At 40.7% G+C, this 20,816-nt stretch overlaps 1 protein-coding gene and 1 long non-coding RNA gene across 2 annotated transcripts; one reads left to right on the plus strand and one right to left on the minus strand.

The window, feature by feature from the left end:
• Window positions 1–175: 175 nt before the first annotated feature.
• Window positions 176–6,714, minus strand: asb13b (ankyrin repeat and SOCS box containing 13b). The gene is made up of 6 exons (XM_076264915.1): window positions 6,566–6,714; window positions 5,600–5,799; window positions 4,697–4,847; window positions 4,089–4,223; window positions 3,400–3,591; window positions 176–2,448 (listed from the first exon to the last, which is right to left on the minus strand). Exons 1-6 carry the CDS (start codon window positions 6,606–6,608, stop codon window positions 2,291–2,293), a joined length of 879 nt encoding a protein of 292 aa, XP_076121030.1. The 5' UTR covers window positions 6,609–6,714; the 3' UTR covers window positions 176–2,290.
• A 108-nt stretch (window positions 6,715–6,822) lies between these two features.
• On the plus strand, window positions 6,823–8,957 carry LOC143101745 (uncharacterized). Its single transcript, XR_012982519.1, has 2 exons — window positions 6,823–6,977; window positions 7,112–8,957. It is a non-coding gene; the product is annotated as an uncharacterized LOC143101745 (long non-coding RNA).
• Window positions 8,958–20,816: the final 11,859 nt, after the last annotated feature.

Raw genomic sequence — 20,816 nt, forward strand, 5'->3', positions numbered from 1 at the left:
TGGGAAGGTATATTATAGGGGAACTCTTAAAGTATTCTTTGGGTACTCATGTGGAAAAGTTAACAATCTTCCTTAAATGTTTAGAAGACAGATGCATCAGGAAACACAGCTGATACAACTGGTGTTGTACCAGTATAATTAACCAGTATAACAAATACAAACAATCGAACTATAGTTACTTTGAATATTGCTGAGGCAGTGGTTTTATTTAAAATATTCATATACTGTACATTACATTTGTAAAATGGAATAGTGACAGACTCCTTCATAGAAATAGAATGAGGACAGGAATGACGACATGTAGAACTGCACCACTCTGAGCTAAAAACGCCCAAAATAAACTGAATCCAACTATGCTAAGCATGATGGATTTCCTTGTGCTAGATATATGTTATGACATTAAGCTTACTTAAAGTCCAGTAAACAGTCATGCATAAACCCTGACATGTCACTTGAAGCACCAGAAAAAAATACTTTCACAATTTATATCTTTCAGACAAGATCTTACAAAACCAATAGTTATATCAACAGCATTTGTCTCCCACAACTGTCTTTGTAAATCAAAAAGCAGTGTTATTATTGATGTGCCAATATTTACAAAGTTGCCACAGAGGCTGAATTTAAGACAGTAATTCAGAATGATGGAAGCTGATACAGTGGGGAAAATTTATTTAAACTGATAAACAGTGTTTTATATACAATATTAAAATAATCTGCAGACTTCTACATATAAAATGAATCAATCCAAATAATATACATATTCTGTATATACAATAACACATGTATTTACATAAGTTAATCTATAATAAATTTACCATTATATCTGTGCAAGTTTTACTCCATAGTAAAAAAATAATTTGTCACAATTTTAGTAATCAACTGCATCAATATCTTTGGGTTGCAGAATATCACTGCTCCATTTTGTCTTGTCAGTCTGACTGCATGCAGTTCAAAGTCTAAAAAAATCTCACAATGCCACACGGTATAGACCTTTTCAACAATAAAAACAAAAACAATGCTTGAACGTTCTATTTGGTTCCCAATCTACTTCCTCTGCATTAAGATAACATATGGAATGTTAAAACGGAAGCCTTGTGGGGCCAACTATGATGCTGATAATGGAACTCTCTTGAAAGGGTCTATTGGGAAGCACAGCTACAATATCTTATCAATGGGGTCAACCATGTGAGCTGAAGTCATTCTGTCGAAAACAATTATCACTGGGCACATCATTTCTGTTGGCAAAATGGGATGGGCTGGTCCTGACTTTAAGTAGTGGGGAGCCTGCACTCCTTGATAAATTATACTGCAGGTGCAGCTATTTCGCACGATTGACGTTTCGGTCAGTCAGACCACTCATAAGAGTGATGAAGGTCTATGAGTGATGAAGGTCTGATAAAGATCTGACTGATCAAAACGTCAGCTCATCAATAAACCAGCCCAACTCATAAAGTAAGCAGTGTTGCACTTTCCTTTTTTTGTTATTTTGAAGCTGGTCCTAGTTTGAACAGGACTTTGCCAGTGTTACAAGAGCCAAAATTTATCTTTTACTTCATCCATAGCTCCGCAACACAATTTAGGTTGTGATTAACAAACACTGAATACAGGAAACACTGACATACAATGACTTAAGTATAAGTATATATACTCTTTTGATCCCGTGAGGGAAATTTGGTCTCTGCATTTATCCCAATCCGTGAATTAGTGAAACACACTGCAAACAGTGAACACATAGTGAGGTGAAGCACACACTAATCCCGGCGCAGTGAGCTGCCTGCAACAACAGCGGCGCTCGGGGAACTTAGCCATTTTACAAGAAGTAAGGATCATTGTTATTGTTTTGTGTGTTTTCAATATTTCATTGTTCACACCGTTAACTTAGTAGTGGGAACATTTTTAAGTAGCTGAAAGGTGCAGTTGTTGCCACAGTATTAAAGCTAGAGATGCAGTTGTACAACAGATTTGTGCATGAATGTTACAAAATCTTTTGGAATGAGCAAAACAAGTTTCTCCTCTTAAAGATGGTCTGAGGATACGGCTATACATCCACATCCAGAATGTAAATACAATTGAACAGATTCATGGATTTAATGTATGCCCAGTTGGTTCATCTCACTTATAATTTAAATGTTTGCAAGTAACTTTCATTCTCTCAATATCCTGTCACAAAAAACAGAAAAGATAACAGTAGACCTGATGCAGGCAACAGCCATGACACTAGAGACCAAGTACTGCATACGGCTGACAATTTACTTAGGAGATGGGAACATTCATGGAGGACCTGCGCGTGTCAGCTGTCGCAAATGTCTGCTGTAGGTGGAGGCATGTAGCAGAGGTAGCTGATGATGCGGTTTGGCAGGTCCAGTTGAGCTGCCACCTGCAGCGCTCTCCTGCCCAGCACCATTCTGAGGGCTAGCCGGGACAGCTGCTGCAGGCTCAGAGGGGTTCCTGGGCAACAACAACATAATGGCAGTAAAGATTTAAACAACACAATTATATCCCTGTTCAGAAATATAATGGCAGTATTTATAGTAAGATAAAAAAAAAACAAAAAAAAAACATAAAAAGTTACATCACTGGTCAAGGGGTCAAATTGTAAGATTTGTTGGTGTGTGAATGCAGTTAAGTGTGCGCACAATAAATTAAAGCATTGTTTTCTAGAGGAAATGTGAAAAAAAAGTTCATTTTTTCTTCCGAGAATATCACTGATGTTTGTTTATGTTTTATATTTGACATTATTATCTGAAGCTTTTGTCCAAAACAAGGTACATTATATTTTAACCAAGGACCAAACTAAACAAACCAGAGAGGTAGCTCACCCCTCCCTTCAATATTCCCAGAGAAACAGGGTTTCGTTTCTGCTTGGGGGGCAGGCTGCCCCAACTTTCTTTTCCAGTTGTCGGCGCCTGGGCTGCCTACAGAGACCGTTTTTACAGTGTACTCACAGAAAGGGCAGCAAGTGAATCATAAGGAGATGATTGCTGAATGTGACAAAAAAAAATGTATGGACTTGAAATTGCATACGATTGCTGACTGCACCTTCATATTATGTGTTCTAGAATCAGGAATCGAGTGTCATCCGTGTAATTTGAGAACAACTAAACCTTGTTTGCATGGAAGAAGTCAAATCTTTCACTGCAACTCATGAAAAATGGGAATGAAAAGGAGCATGTTCCATTTATATTTTTGTCTACAACCCTAGTCAAATCTACAAATAATAAAAACACAGAACATTGTAAAAAAATGATGTTTAATTTATTATCCTCATATTCAGTCACAGTTCCACAAAAACAACCTATTAATGGCTGTTTGTCGCTTGTCTCAGTAGCGTATTAGTATTAGTGTATAAGTATTAGTGTATAAGAAGTGTTTTCAGTTTGAGTAAAGGGTGAGACTTACCTTCATAAAATCCCAGGGATAGTGCCGATGGGGACCCAGGAGTAGTGTATTGTAGGGGTGTCTTCCCAAGATTGTCTCTGGCAAACACATTTGCTCCAAACTCCACCAACAGCTCTATGAGATCCACATTCTCCAGTTTTGCAGCATTGTGGAGTGCAGTCTCATGTAGTTTAGCAGCATTCACATTCGCCCCTTTGGGAAAAGAGGAAGATGTGACACCACATAGAGTGTGGAAGTGTCCATTTTATATGCAGTGCATTAGCATTTTTGCATGTTCCGGTGCCAATCCCTATGTGACAATGAATAGGGTTTCATGAAATCATCAAAATGATGTCCCTGGTAGTTAATTAACTGCCTGAGACACCCCACATTCCATTATTTTTTCAATAAAATGCATATATGTTGTCTCTGACTGTTGCTATGCCTCTGCTACCAGCAAAAAAACAGTGAACTACAAAGCATGTCACTTGGCTAATGCATTAGTAGGTGAGCAGGAGCTAAGCAGAGTTAGTTTTACCTAATGAGGAATGAGGATCTCACATATTCTCACAACAACTTACAAAATACATTGGAGTCATTGACAACTGTCAGTAGTATAACTGACAACAGATAAAATGTACATATAATAATATTTTTAGGAACCTTCCTCTGACAATGAAGCGAACACAATAGTTAAAAAAATCCCAAACCTGCATTCAGCAGTACTTTTGCACAGTCTTTGTGCTGCCTTGCACATGCCACATGCAAAGGGGTCCCATAATGGCAGTCATGAGCTTCCATTGATGCCCCTTCGGAGATCATGAGCTTCACGCATTCAGAATTGCCTGGTGTATAGATATGCAATGTTAAGACTTTCAAGGCTATAGTTTAAAACCAAAATAATATTGTACAGTAAGTGTACTTAGTTTATATCTTTTTACTCACTGTAACTAGTTAAGTGCAGCACTTTGAAAGTGTACTTGTGTCATTTTGCACATTTAAGCCACATGTGGGAAAGACAGGTGTGGTTAGGCCCATCTCCCCTTCACATAACCATATTCAATTCAACTTCATTTGGATGTTATGATGTTACAAAACTATACCTTAAATTCTGTTCACACCCACATAATGTCTCTTTCATAGAACACATTGCCAAAGGCTTAAGCTAGGCTCATTTAATAGCCTGGACAGCATTATATGCAAATAAAATAAAGTTCCATTCACATGTCATTTTATTTGTTCTGTCATATCACTGGCTAGCACAAGACTGGCTGGTGATGCGTGTGCAGAGTGTATCTTTACAAGTATGACACACTACCTCCCATGCAGGCCTCATGCAAGGGAGAGAAGGTGAAGCGAGGAGGGTTAACCATGGCTCCATGCTCCAGCAGCAGTTTTACACACTCCAGACTCCCAGCAGCACAGGCATCACAAAGGGGGGTGCTGCCATCAATGTTCCTTGCGTCAACCTGTAGGCAAAAACACAAGTGTCAGACGCTAGAAGAGTGGAGCAGATTTACTCCGTTGATTATACTATGTCATTTTTGTTTCAACATCATCATTCATCACAACTACTGTGTACATTGGTCATTCCAGTCCTTAAAAACTGTCCTTTCTAAAAGACTGTAGTGTAGAGGTGTACAGACATATATAACAATTCTACAGGTGCTGGATACTAGTAACGAGTAAAAAAAAAAGATATCAGCACACTGCCTCTAAGACACCTGACGAAGACCTGAGTGGCCGAAACCATAGATATTAGAAAGCTAGATACCAAATTGGGCTCCATAACGTACGTAAATAGCGACGCCATCTTGGTGGGGGCAGCGATCACTGGAGGTCAATGGAGGAGCATGTGACTGACTGGAAATCAGACAGGTGTCTGTGATTGCCTGCAAATGTTGTCCATAGACAAAATAAAGGTGCTGCCCCCACCAATATGGCGGCCGCGTTTAAAATCCCATCTAATACAACTCGACAGTCAATGTGGTATCTAGCTTTCTAATATCTATAGTCATAACCTACCATTAAACTGGGAGCTTTAGAGGCAGTGTGTGGATATCTTTTCTTTTTTCCTCTTTCTAAAAGACTACCTTTTCCAGCTCTCTCAGCCTTAGAAACACTTTACTTTTGACAGCTAAGGACTGATATTCATGTAAAAGAGTTCTGTTTCTGTTACTCAGATGTATATTTATCACCATAAGTGAATCTGTTGTCTTACATGTGCCCCAGCATCCAGCAATAGACGGACACACTGGCTGTGGCCTTGAATGCAGGCTTCATGTAGAGGGGTGATGGAGTCCATTACCACAATATTTACAGATGCACCACCTTGGATCAGCTGCTGCAACTGTCTGACTTGACCCTGTGCTGCTGCTTCGTGCACAGCTGAGCGATCAGTCCAAAATCCCAATCCATGCGCTGCAAACACATTGCAAGAGGTTGAGCAGCAGTTGTTTTAGGTACTAGTTCTTCACATTACTTTCAGCTGTCAGCCTGCTTTTGAAATTTTCCTGCAACTTCAATTGCTTGATACTGCAGCTACACTCATCAGTGCAGAACCAAACAAAGCAGATGCAAAACTGCAACTCTATTTTATTGCAACTCTATTCGATATCAACCGTATGTTGCTTATAGAGGCATGTTAGATGAGCTAACGAGGTTACGTAGTCTGGTCAGATTATCCAGCAAAAAGCATGTGGGACTGTTTTTGTGGAATTTAATTCTTCTTGAAGCAACTTTGCCATTTTACTATCTAAAATAGACTAACGTTGTGAATGTACTCAACGCTCAGTATCGAATAAGTTGCACGCACAAATTCTAACCTAACGTCCTCTAAAATTAAGATATTTTCTGTACTCTGCGTTGGCTGACTGGCTAACGTAATGCCAAAGCGTCATGCAGTTCAACGACCAACAAGGATAACCCGTTATTTAAAACCGTCTACAGTAGGCTTAAGCTAGTTAGCAGCTGAACTTGATAACACGGCCAATACATGTATACCAGAACAGGTATCATTAAATGACTACCTTGTGTACAGTGATATCCATATGGTTTACTGTCAAGTTTGAATGCTAGCAAACTATTTGAGAGTTGTCATTCGCTCTGACACCTTGAGAAACGACACTAGCTAGCCAGCCAGACAACTTATGTTAGCCATTGATCGATTGAAGGAGACTTAACTTACCAATTTCGCTGAAAAGCGATGGTCTGGAGCGTGTAATTTCCATATAGCTACGTTCGCACTAATACGAATGCCATGAGGAAATAGTTGAGAGGATGCAGGACATATTTCTTTGACACAACGACGACGACGACTGCACTGAGCCTGCTAACAACAACACTGCAAATGTTAGTAGCTAAGGCTTATGGGACATGTAGTTAAAGTATCGAAGCTGCATAGGCAGGCCTACACTAGCCTAGAAATCTAGACGCACCCAGAGCCATAGAGAGAAAGAGTTGCGACACTCCCATTGGACTCCGTTGTACGCCTTTTGCCGCCTACTTCCTGGGTATGCAGCCTCACGTAGTTCCAAAAAGCCATTCTATGGCGTTGGACATCATTCACTTCCATTGCTGACTGTCGAGTAACTTCTGAGGTAAGTTGATTAAATAGCTACCTGTTTTGAATTGTGAAGTGTCTATATTGTAGCATAGGCCCTTTATGATGCATATACTGATCTTTTGTTGTATGTACACAGCGTAATTATATATATATTTTTTATCTTGGTAGACGACCGATTGCCTGCTAGTTTGTTAGCTTGACTTGCCTTCTGTGAAGGTAATGTTATATCCAGGGGTAAATTGATTAAATAGCTACCTCTTTTGAACTGTCAACTGTTTATATTTTATCAGAGGCCCTTTATGATGCATATACTGATCTTTATTTGTATGTACACAGCGTAATTATATATATGTTTTATCTTGGTAGACCACCGATTGCCTGCTAGTTTGTTAGCTTGACTTCGCCCTCTGTGGTAACGTTAATGTTATATCCAGGCGTAAATTCATTAAATAGCTACCTCTTTTGAATTGTCAACTCTGTATATTATATAAATAGGCCCTTTATGGTGCATATGCTTATATTTATTTGTATGTGCACAGTGCAATTTATATATATTTTCTTAACTTGGTAGACAACCGATTTTCAGTCATTGCCTGCTACTTAGTTATCTCGATTTTGCGAGCTGTGAAGAAGGTATCGCTACACCAAAAATTACGTTCAGTAGTGAATCTCTGACATATTTTATTTAGTAAATTATTGATGTTAGATTACTAGGATCATTAAGGTTGATTAAGGACGTTTTTTTTTAGGTTGTATCTGCTGAACCTGGCGGTGTTAGCTAGTCAGCTGAGTACTGTGTATCTGATGCTAGTAGAAATAAGGTTTGTTTAATTACACCCTTGAAAGGGCTGTTGGATTGCATGTAGGAATACAAATTATTTTACACAAAAAATTATCATAAGCCATAATGAGCTTTAAAATGTTTATTACTCAGACAGTAGTGTGACTAATTTGTTTCCCAAACACTGCTGCAGGCGGCTGCTGCTGGAGGCGATGACTGCTTGAGCTGGCTGGTGTTGGCGAAGGATGGTGATGGCGGCTGCTGCTGGTAATGGTGGCGGCTGCAGGTAATGGTGGCTGTTGCTGCAGGTGGCGGCCGCTGCTGGTAGCTGCTACTGCTGGCGGCTGCTGGTGGTGGCGGCTGCTGCTGCTGGTGGTGGCGGCGGCTGCTGCTGGTGGCGGCTGCTGCTGCTGGTGCCGGTAATGGTGGCTGGTGCTGGCCATGGCTGCTGGTGGTGTCTGCAGGTAGTGGCTGCTGGTGGCGACTGCTGACGGTGTGCCGGGAATGGAGAGGCCGAATACATCCAAGGATCCTCCCTCCCTCTCTCTCCTCAACCACTTTTGAATTTGCTCAGGGCTATTATAAGTGTGGTAAAGTATAGTATATTTGCGACGTTATAATATGTTGTGAATGGTTTGCCCTATATATAGTGTTACCTGCTGTGTCCATTGTTGAATCTATTGTCGCCCTATTTCGCTTCATCTGCTTTTTAGTGTCCAGGACACAGATGAAGAGGATGTTAGTATGCGTTGTCGAGAGGAACTGCCCTACAGTGACTGGCCATAGTGCATAGTGGAACTCCACAGGTGTGAGTCTGATGTATGCAATTGGCAGTCCTGAGTGAACTGGCTTGTTAGAATATATTTGTGCCCGTCTCAGCAGATCTTGCTGGACCACCAGTATCGTTGTTGTGGCCACTGTACGTATGTTTGTTGATATTATTCATGCTTGTTCCTTGTTCATGCTTGTTCCCATTTTTTTGGTTCCACACTGTTCATTTTTATCTTATGCCAGGTACCTTTATTATGAATGTTGTCCTTCCTTTCAGCCCTGATGCACTCTGAAGCCTGATGTATGTGGAGGATTTTTTTTAATGTATTAATCACTTATAATATTCCTCCCTGTTCCTTCACTTTGTTCTTGTTTTTCCAGTTAGATACACACATTTACACACACACACACATCTTGTTGTCTCACTCAGTATTTTTTATTAAACAATATTTGATTCATTCATCCAAGCTTAATGAGTTGTTATTCTTTAATATATTTGATTCTTTGTGCATGGCTTAGTATTAAAATTATCATGGTTGTGTGGTCAACTCCTGCCTCATCAGAAGAAGTGGGTGTAAATGCTGAATGGACTGTTCTTTCTCAAAAAAGCAAAAAGGTACAACGGAGTCCAATGGGAGTGTCACCTGTCACTGTTCTCTATCACTCTCTCTGCAGCTAACCTTTCTCTTACTCTGTGCATTAACCCAGAGCCGTAGAGAAAAATCTTAATAGCTCTGCACTTACCTATAGACCCAAACATATTCTTAGTCTTAACATGATCATGTTTCACGTTGTGGTCTGGGGGTGACACTTATCAGAAGTGAGCTAGCTGCTAGGCGAATGCTGAATGGACCACGGCAGACCTAACGCTACCACGAAGGTAAGCTAATGGCTGAATCGGAATTTATAAGCAAAATCACGGTAATCAATAATACAGCCCAGTTGCGATAAAATGAAAATCATGAGACATCTGTCATCACATGAATGATATGGAAAAGAAAACTTAAGTTAGAGCCGTTCTAGCCTGTACGTCTGTCCATGCGAACATGAACATAAGCTTTTCCCTCCAAAAATGTAAAACGTATCTAAGTAATATACAGCTTTTTCATTGTCACCCTGCCTCTCAAAATGCAAAACTGACATTAACAAATATGTAATCATGCAATAACAGCTGAAAAAGTAGTAGGGTGTATGTTTATATATATATATTTACCGTTAAATAACGCAATCGCTGCTGTCTGTCCCATAGAAGAACATGACAGCCAGCGTATGTTTTGGAACTATAGCGGTTTACACGAACCACGTGACTGCACTGGCGGTGACATCAAAGAGTGTCGCAACTCTTTCTCTCTATGGCTCTGGACGCACCCTAGCGGCAACAAATTTGCTGCCAGCGCTAGTCTAGCAACTCTCCGTTGGCTTGTGAGCTCGAAAAATTAAACTTCTATCAGGCCTATCAAATCGTGTATAGAGTCGTTAGGCGAGCTTAACATAATGATTGATGGCAGAGTTGCAACGGTTTGGCTTGAATTCCCTGCTACTTGAAAATAAACTAGATGTACCGCATAGCGGTACAAAATATGACCGCCGCTCAGTCCTGTACATCCGTTCCGCGAAAATAAATCACACTTCAATGTGTCTCCCTATTTTACTCCATCCCCCACTCTTGAAACTTTTGTGTATGCTTGTTTGGCATGCCTGAGTGTGTGTGTGCGGCTGCACAGAAAGTAGCCTACTGGTGCTGAAAAGGTGAATAGATTAGAATAGCCAAAGAAGATGTTATAAAACCTTTAAAATTTCTAAACAATCACAAGTAGGGCAGTTCATCACAGTTCATCCATTGCAACTGGATTGACGAAAAGTCACTTACACCTCTGTAGGCTACATTGTATTTGGGAAAAGCAAAAGGTATCAGCATAATGTTATTTATTTATTTGTTTGTTTGTTTGTTTATTTATGAACAAAAACATCTCTGTCAGTTACATGCCGTTTTCAACAGCTATCAAAAACAAAGGTAATTTTTGGATGGATGGATTTTTTGTGAATGTTTCTTCTTCTACATAAGATTTTAGTCATCTTTAGTTCATGTAATACTTTAACCAGTCTAACCAGTGGTGCGAATAACTGACATGTCCGAATGGGCCTTGATTAAATGCGTCGCTAGACTGTTCATACACATTTTAACGGGCCAAAGTTGAAGAGCTGTTAACAGTCCGTTATTGTTCGTGCAAATATAGGCTGATTCATGTTCCCTTGCATTGTGTAACTGAGGTCCATGGCTAGTCTGGCTTTCACCAGACCAAGCTCAATCTTTTAAGAAATAAAAAAATAAATAGCGGGCAGATCAGGCTGGGTTCACCCAGCCTAGCATAGGCACCCGATATTGTTTAATTTTCCGATTGAGATATCCACGCTCTGGCTATTCTAAATGCAAAAATGCATCAGGGAGTTATGACAAAACTGTAACTAACGAACTAGATCCTAATAGAAAGCTGTTAGCTTCCCTAAGCTACAGGTAGGCTTATAAGGTAGGCCTATTTACAACATAAATTGTCAATAGGCTATGCTGGCGACACAAATAAAATCTCCTTTGGAAACCAATGGCTTACGCCTTACAGTATCTAGCGGACTTAAACTGCCATATCGTGGCGAAAAGTTGTAATAAAATTCACGCAGCTCCATGAGTTAAAGGGGTGGTTCAGGATTTTGGACATAGGACCTCATTTCCAAGTAAGCAAGTGTGATATTTATCAGTGGAGACCGTTTTCAACACGTTTCATTCAGTCCTTCTAATTGCAGAGTTCGCAGGTGCTAGGCTAGCGCAAGTCAACGGTATGTGCTAGCCTGCCACTAAAAACAGTCTTACCCACTCCAAAGGTACACCCGAGGCAAACAAATTATAACGCCAGACTATCGATGTAAATGTCTGTATTGATAGTGTTATTTCTAACGTTATTCTATCCAGCATTTCAAAGATCGCATTACATTTTGATGGACTAGTTTCTTAGCAGCGGCGGAATTATACTTCTCCGGTTAGTAGTACTGCGCCGAAAAGTAAACAATAAAGCGCACTCCAATGGGGATACCTAGTAGTAGCCTTGGTAATAGCAGTCCGCCGCTGAGTTGCAAAATGACTACTAACAACTTCAGGGACCAAAGTATAACTATTGCAACGCGATGCAAGGGTAGTTGTATTTCTTACACTATTCTATCAACACAGACATTTACATCGATTGTCTGGAATTTGCCTCAGGTGTAGTTTAGAGTGGGTAAGACTGTCTTTAGTGGCAGGCTAGCACATACCGTTGACTTGCGCTAGCCTAGCACCTGCGAACTCTGCAATTAGAAGGACTGGATGAAACGTGTTGAAAACGGTCTCCACTGATAAATATCACACTTGCTTACTTGGAAATGAGGTCTTATGTCCAAAATCCTGAACCACCCCTTTAAGGAAAGCGCGAATGAAGTAGCCACTTCTAAATGGGACCCACTACACAGTAGCTTAGGTGTGTTGCTAAAGCAGCCATAATGAAATGAAGGTGTCATTGTTTGGATACTTCACACACACGTGCTTTTTAATCTCACTACAACTACCAAGCTGGAATCAAAGCACATCGATTCCCCTCTCACACCCTGCACGCACTTAAAACAAAATAAACAGGCGTCTCAGTCTCACGCGGCAAAACTGTATCAGACCGGTGTAATGTTGGTAAATCTTTCATTGCACAGAATGATTTTTGTAGCACGTGCAACAAATGACAGTCGAAAGATACAATTACAGTGCTGCTATGAATTTGCTTGGTATAACCGCATTTATAGTTTTCTACAAATGCAATCAATCAAATTGGCCTCCATCACTCAACCAACGCTAACGGTAACATTACCTAGGTCCTTATTGATATTATAAAATGAACGTACCTGCAGTAAAAACCAAGCATGTCCGATAAACATCCTCAGATTTATTTCGGCTTCAAGAAGAAATGGGAATTACATTTCATGTGAACATCATCCTATCCTTATTAGACGTTCTCTGCGGTAAACTACAGTCCTTTTAGGAAGCGTCCATTGTTTTTCCAACCCACTTTTAACTTCCAACAAAATTACGTCTCACTGCAACGATGCGCCATCTAGTGGACAAACGACTACTTATCGCCAATACTGGAAATGCAGCCATGATGATAAATATTTATTTTTGGCTTTCTTTTAATCCTACTGAATTTGTAATTATGTATCTGCCGTTCTAATACCGATAGTATGTGGGTGCCTGTGTGTGTGTGCATGTGTATATGTGTGCACCGCCATCTACAGGCCAATGAGTGTACAGTCACTAAATGTACACATAACCTAATTTTTTAGGACCCCCCCATGGATGAAATTCTAGGAAACTTGGCATACCCCCAGAGAATGCCAGGTCAATCATACACATAAAATTTGGTGCAGTTCTGAACATCTTAACTGAAGATAGGGGCGATTAAAGCAGAATAATATTGCATTTTCATTTTTTACCGGGGGGGGAGTGCAAATCACAAATGAGTGATTATGGGCCAGGTTGATGTGGGCCCTTGAAGATTCTTCATCCTCAGTGCCACGGTTCAGGTAGTTATTTAGGAAAAACTGCTTTTTTTGCGGTTCGGGGGGCCCAGCACGGGGAGGGAGTGGCCCCCGGGGACAAAACGAATTTTTTCCGCAAAAGTCTAGTGGGGCTACATACCCACCAAATTTCATGTGCCCTGTTGGTTCGGTGTCCCGGGTATCGTTGACCAAAAATTCAGGAAGTAGATTACGGGGAAAAAAAAAATAAAAAATTTGACAATCCCTATATGACCGCTTCGCTAGCGGCGGTCATAATAATCATATCCAAAAACAATCATAAGACAGTATACAAAAAAGAGAGTAGAAGAAGATGAAGAAGTGCCCCAGATAGCAATCTGGTTAAAGGAAAACTCTGAATTTTCCAGAGATCTCTGTTTCTTGAGGTCACGAGTAGGCCTTATAGACCTCTGAAGTTCGCCTACAAAAAAGAACCAAAACGGCCATCTTTGCCCATATAAGGAGATCCAGTTGTTAATTGAAGCTAACTACCTATGGCAAGTTGCATTGCAAGTTAGCTCTGGGGTAGCAAAAATCGAAGTGTGCTGCCTTCATGTACCAGAGATCACAGTATCCACTCGAAGGCAGAGGACAAAAGTGTGTTCAGGAAAACGTCTGCATTTCAGACTTTTTCATCCCCGCGAGAGTTTAAAAGATGCGATAATTCAAAATCCCCATGTTATTTTCCCATAGGAAAAATCACCAGATACCGAATGTCAACGATGGCTGCTTTATTTACTGAGGATTTCCCCAGTAGGGGTTAAGTCATTAGGCTCATGGGCGTAGATTTAGGGTGGGACGCTCATGACTAGTCCTAACCAATATTTTAAGATGACAAAATTGTCCCCACCAATATTTTAGCGAACTCATTCGACAGCCAGCACGACAGTACAAGAAAGGTCGTCGTTTGATTGGCTGAAAAACCGAGGGGGAGGGGGAAGGGTTATCTGACACGCATGCTGCACTGGTAGTCAAGCGAGCAGGTGTGTCAACGACAACGGTAAGTTACCAGGGCTGTCTGTCAATACATAGGCCTACCCCATAAAAGGCCAGAGTGAAACATTTTGATATTCCATTTTCCCTTCAGCATACATACAAACCCCTTTTTGTGGTGTGTAGATCAGCTATGCCACCCAAGAAGAAGAAAGGGGACATACGAAGCTTTTTCATAAAGCAGAGTGTAAGTAAGCGAAATAATTAGCCACACAAGCTAGCAGTGGTAGTGACCAGGCTTTCAAATTATGCAGATTCTATTATGTAGAAAAATAGTATTAACTGGTGATAGCATATGTTACCCAGGATATTGTTAAAGATAAACCTAGCTTCTGTAATCTTTCAACCAAGAAGTCGCGCTATCAATAGATGCTATTACCAAGTCAAGTTAGAATCTTGGAAGTCACAATAAACATTGGATCTGGACATTTTTCGTTTCTATTCTGTTTATGTTATGTATTTCTGTAGCCTACACAATGCAGAGAAATAAAAGGGAGACCCAAATTCGTTTGAAGGACTGCATTGCATTGTTATGACACATGCTGTAAAAACGTGTTGGCAATGTGAATAAGTTAACACTGTTGGTTATTCAAATATAATGAATCATTATTTGATGAATAATATCCAAATAACACTATCATATACAATATGGTAGGAGGGTTAAACTCGCTAGCCAAAGGATAGGCTACAAAATGAATGAACCACTTTGTATGCAGGAAAGACAGCATCAAACCACTACAGATGGATGGCAGGTTGAAGAAACAGCATCGGGGCTTCAGGTGAGGTTCTAATTATTAGCCTATGTCAAATTGTCAATTCAGTTGGAGTCAGCAGCATTGCTGTACAATATAATGAGATGGAGTAGATTCACTTCTGTATTGTGATATTCTGTATTGCCAACAGTCTAAAATAACAAAGGAAATCGCCATTGGTATCTTACAGCAAAATAATTCCAATTACAGTTAAGCTAATACAAATATGATATAAAGTCGCATAAAGTCATAGACATATTTAATCTTAAACTATGGTGCATTTCCGTACTCAGTAACATAAATAAAATACTATATAACTATATAACTATATATATAACTATATAATCTGGGCAAATTTAAGATATGCTTAGCTGAGATCTGTTATTTGAGAAACAAAATTGGCATCTAGTGGGGGGGGGGTGGATTGGATGTCCCCACCAAAGCTGAGACCAAACCTACGCCCTTGATTAGGCTTGTTCGACTTGGAGTGAGTCTGACTTGGTCTGGCTTTCTACGTAAACTAGAGCTTAGATCGGGCCCAAAAAATCAAGCCCGACCCTACCCGAGCCTGTGCACATTGTGCCCGAGCCCGACCCGGCCCGACACATTAACTGTAATTATGAGCCCGAGCCCGATTTAAACCCCGACATTTTTTAAATACGTGGGCCATTATAACTGACGTTCTCAACTACAATTCCGAGCTTTTTGAGCTACAGAAATCCGTTTAGAATTATATTAATGAATAATGCAACGGAGGATGAAGAATGTAGGCTAAACTATGTTTGTTTATAGGAATGGATTGCAAATGAATCCGAATGAAGAAATGTCACTTATAACGTAAAATTATGTCCCTGCAGCAAAACTCATTTCTCTGTGAGGGCTTGCCTCGCTCTCAGGTGTATGCTTGGAGAAGTGACAAAAGAGGACATTGAAGGCTGGCTATCATTATTTCTGTCATGGCAAGCCTGCTTCATGTTCATCTTAAAGTATTTTTGCTGTCATAGGTGAACATCGTGCGCACGTAATGCACGCAACAAAGCATACCCGACAAATGCATACCTCCGACTTTTCATTTCATTTTTTTTCTTTACATCTTCAAGCTTTACGTTGCACTTAAGCTACACAATAGGCCTACAGCACAGCAGGCCCGGTGTGATGCGTGCGAGTGGAGAAGCTGCGCATGACACGTGTTGCGCAGATGACATTACAAATGACATTTTGTAACTCTGAGTAGTGCTGGGCGGTATGACCAAAAATGTATATCACGGTATTTTTCAAAATTCTTACGGTTTCACGGTATATGACGGTATTTTTTTTCCATGCATAATCAGATGTTCACAGCATTTTCTACAAGTTGGGACAGGAATTGCTGCAGTACATTGAGTAAGGATGGTCTATTTTACTGTTGTACTGATGTAGAATAACTCCACACTGACTAGTGGTAATGCAGTTTTGCATGGCCCCAGAAAATGATGCTGTTTACAAAGAGCCACTCATGATTCTAATGAAGAATCTAATCAGAATGCAAAGACAATTGCAATCAAAATACAGAACACTGCAAATTTCACAAACATTTTGTATAAAACCAATACAAAAAGTAGTGCCACTTGCAATAATTATACAATTTAAAATAAAACCTCTCTGCTAATATGCTTACTCTGTCAAATAGGCCTATCAGAAACATGCCTTATTGGTATTGTGTGGCTTACATGACGTTAGTGGTAGGCTAACGTTAACTTCATGTGGATGTGGATGTCTTGTTAGCCTGCCATGAGCTTCGGTTCGTTAGTCAAAACATTAACAAAGTTCGTTTTGGTTCACTGATGACAGTCAGGATCATTTTTAACTAGCCAGCTAGTATTGCTCAGTGCATGTCTATAACATGCTTTACTTGCTACCTGGATAATTTCAGCGAATATTCTTAAGGTGAGATGAATGATAAGAACATTAAACTTCACTGTGTTCGGTGGATTGCTAACTAACATCACCTACTAGCCAGCTAGTTACAGCTGTTAAACAATCTCAATAGAATTTTCGTGACGGTAAATCCCTTTCAATGCAGTAGCCTATCCCTTAACGTATTTTCTTAACTAAAGAAACAATTTAAGGTATTCTGTGGAACAGCCTTAAATAAACCCCTTACCTAAGGAGAAATTAAGCCTTAAGGGTCATACTTCAGGGGAAAAACTTGAGGTGTTTTGTGTTTACCCTCACTATGCTTCGCAGTGGCACCATGCGTGCGTGTGAAAAAAATCCCGTCTGAAACACTGTAGCGCGGCGCAGCGTTCCAAACGCTGTGTAATCAAATACACCGGTATGGCGGTATATTAAAAATATACACCGGTATACGGTGTGAACCGGTATACCGCCCAGCACTAACTCTGAGCCTAACTTGTATGACTTTGTATACACTTGTTACTTATGCCTACTTTGATAAATATATAATATTTCCAAGTCTGACTATGGCATAGCTTTAGCTCCCCACCCGCGGGTCAAATGCGGCTATTTTGAGGAGATTTGGACACTGATGAGGGGCTGGATGACGTCACACCTGTAACAAAGCGTGATAACTTAAAAAACATAGCTACACAAAAGTTGTTTTTAATGGCACAAATCAGCACAAACATAGCACAAATGATTGAAACCATTTTGGTGAGTTTTGGACATTGATGGGGGGCTGGTGATGTCACACGAGTAATAAATAAACCATAATAACTTAGAAAACATAGTAGCACAAATGTATCTTTTGACGGCACAAATCAGCGCCTACAGGCCCGGTGTGATGCGTGCGAGTGGAGAAGCTGCGCATGACACGTGTTGGACCTGGTTTGGCCAGAGACAGCCCCGTCGACTCCATCTCGGATAGATGACCGTTTTCTGGAGAAGAAGCAAGCTGACGCAGAAGACAAAGACCCCCTTTTCCCTGAGGTGCATCAGGAACTGAGGCATTCATGGAAAGCTCCGTACACCGCTCGCGTCCCCGTTCAGGGAATATCGTCGTACACCAATGTTGACGGCATCGCCGACCTTGGCTAGCCATGCCACCACTGCAAGACTCCATGGCCTCGCTGGAAGTCAAAGCCCCTCTTACCATCGAAGTCCTGTAGAGCTACATCTGCGATTGCGGAGAAGGCATGCAAGGCGGGGCAAGTCACTGGATCGATTTGCACAAGTGCTAGCTGGAATTTCCCTAACACTTTCGTACGGTTTTATAATCTGGATGTATTGAAGGCTCCGCTTGCTCATAGTGTGCTCAGTGTGGCTTCAACAGGGATTTAGCTGGGTTATTTGACCCATGTAAAAGTAGTGGACTGATAGATAGATAGATAGACAAGGGAAATTCAAGGTCTCAGTAGCATAGACAACACACACACATTCACTAACAGCAGAAAAAGTAATTAAAAGTATATAATATAAAAACACAACTAAGCAATAAGGACAGTAGAAGATAAAGAATACTAAATATACTAAAATACAAATTATACTAACTAACACTTAATCTAAATCAATTCTAAAAACAGTATCCACATAGTGGTGATTAATCAACCAAGAGGCGCTTGCAATGACTGAGGCAGGGACTGAGCCTGTGATTCTCTGTGCATAGTAAGGTAAGGTAAGGTGCTCTGTGTGAGTGAGTGTCACGGTGCAATGGTGATAGTGGTCATGGTGATAGTGCAAATGAGTAAGTCCAACAGTGCAACAGTGCAAGAATAAGTCTATATATCTATATATTGTAACGTTTGAAGGTTTCAGGACACAGAGCTTCGTTCAATGCAAGCTTTATTGAGAACGAGGGAGGAACTGTTCAGCCTTCTGCCCTCTGGAAAGAGGTACAGGAGCCTCCGCTCCCGCACCACCAGACTTGCAAGTAGCTTCATCCACCAAGCAATCAGGACTCTACCCACTCTCCCATCACTGACAGCCCCCCCACCTAGGATCCTGTCTACCCTAACCCCCCCCCCTCCCCAGGACCGCCCTGTGGAACTGCACTGTGACTGCGCAGCTTAACGTGTTGCTGCTTCATATCAAGCCTGATATACTTGAAATGACTGCATATCAATGTAAATATACAGTACACACAAGCACAAGTTTAAACTTCATGTAAATGTTATCAATGTTATTTATCACTCTGCCACAATGCTGCCGCTACTACTACTCTGTCAGAAGGTTACGCTAGGACTATGTAAATATACAACACAACTACCTCTATTTTTTTTATATATATTCTATATTTCTATATTTTGATATATGTTCTATATTTCAGTCTCGCACTTTAATGTCTGTATATATTTTTTTTTTATTGTCTATGGCTATGTCTAAAGTATGTCTATGTCTGTATTTAAAGTATGTCGATGTCTGCATGGGAAAGTAAGAAACGAAATTTCAATTCTTTGTATGACCAGTGCATGTAAAGAAATTGACAATAAAGCTGACTTGACTTGACTTGGCAGGGACACAGACCCAGAACACGGCAGTCCACGGAGCAGGTCAAGTACACACACACACTACACATACAGGGGAGGATGCAGCCCCCCACACAAAAAGGATCACACACGAGGGAGAACTAAAAGGGAAACATGTTACAATAAAGACGCTAACTTTAGACTTATAACTTAGGAGAAATACAGACATAAACCCCCAAATGTTCGCTCCCGTATCCCAGCATGCCCTGCGTGGGAGAACGCTAACAATGTCTTGTGCGCCGACGTTACAATATATATAACTATTTTAAGAAAAGGTATAAGTGTGGCCACAGTTCGGCTGTGGCATGGAGGGAGGGGTTATATGTGCTAATATAGCACGCAAACAGTGAGGCAGACAGTGGTAAAAAGTGGCTAGTGGACAGACAGTATCCAAACATGGAGGGGGTGAAGAGGCCGACAGACTATGCAGAGAAGTCTATCTCTCCTCTTCCCTTAAGTGAAGCATTGAACAGTTCAATGGACCTGGGGACAAATGACTTCCTCAGTCTGTCTGTTGTGCAAGACAGTGAGCGAAGTCTCCAGCTGATCAGGCTCTTCTGCTTAACAATAGTGCTGTGGAGTGGGTGACACTCATTGTCCAAGATGTTGATCAGTTTGTTCAGGGTCCTTTTGTCAGATATTGAAGTGATGCACTCCAGTTCAGCTCCCACTACAGAGCCAGATTTCCATACCATACCATCCTTCTTCTTTGTGCTTCCTCCCCAGCATACTAGAGGTGGATTTTGTCGTTCATTCTCATGACACAGTTCGCGTCGTTCAGTTTGCCAAGATGATTCGTTCTGAATCGTTCGTTCGTTCGTTCGTTCAGTCGCATTTCCGGTAGCCTACAACGTAGTTCAGCGGTGAATCATGGAATGCAGGTTCTCAGCTCCTCGAACACAACACAACACTGTAATTGTAGCGGCAAATATATAGCTGCAACTTCATTATTATGTGAACTTTTAGACAAAACAGCAGTAGCTAATGTGTTAATTCACCTTGACATTAAATTGACATATTGAAGGTAAATAGAGTAGACTACAGCTAGATCAGCTAATTTCTTTTTAAAAAATGTGTTCATTCATAAAGGAACAAAGACCCAGTAGGCTCTGCCGACAAACATGTTTAAAGGCTTGGCAGAAAGATTATATTGATGGAAAGGTTTCAAGTCCCCATTTTGCCTGGGATACAGAGCCATAATCACTGCTTCTAGCCAAGAACGAGTGACTGACTTAACGAGAACGACAGACCGAAGTGAAACAGGTGAAACGTCTTGGCGTGAAAACGAACGAACGAACGAGACAGATTGAAGAGACATTTATTAACCTGGCATGACACAGAAAATACAAAGACAGCATGCATTTACCATTAGACAGATATTTAAATGTAAATGCCAATATTGAAATGCAAAATGGAATTGTTCATTTAAACCATTATCGTTATTTTTTATCGTATGCTCTCCCACTAGCCCATTTGTTTTTTTTCATGGAAACGGTTGCTATGCTTTCATGCCCCTTATTGGC

The sequence above is a fragment of the Alosa pseudoharengus genome, unplaced genomic scaffold (assembly GCF_046254945.1).
Source record: "Alosa pseudoharengus isolate Yale_2024_CS ecotype anadromous, Long Island Sound unplaced genomic scaffold, YU_APseudo_1.1 YU_APseudo_1.1_scf_10, whole genome shotgun sequence".
Classification (NCBI taxonomy): domain Eukaryota; kingdom Metazoa; phylum Chordata; class Actinopteri; order Clupeiformes; family Clupeidae; genus Alosa; species Alosa pseudoharengus.

Coding starts and splice junctions, on each gene's coding strand:
- asb13b (XM_076264915.1), bottom strand. CDS start 6,608: ATGGAAATTACACGCTCCAGACCATCGCTTTTCAGCGAAATTG. Junction 5,800..6,565: donor ATCGCTTTTCAGCGAAATTG/GTAAGTTAAGTC, acceptor ATGTGTTTGCAG/CGCATGGATTGGGATTTTGG. Junction 4,848..5,599: donor TGCTGGATGCTGGGGCACAT/GTAAGACAACAG, acceptor TTTTGCCTACAG/GTTGACGCAAGGAACATTGA.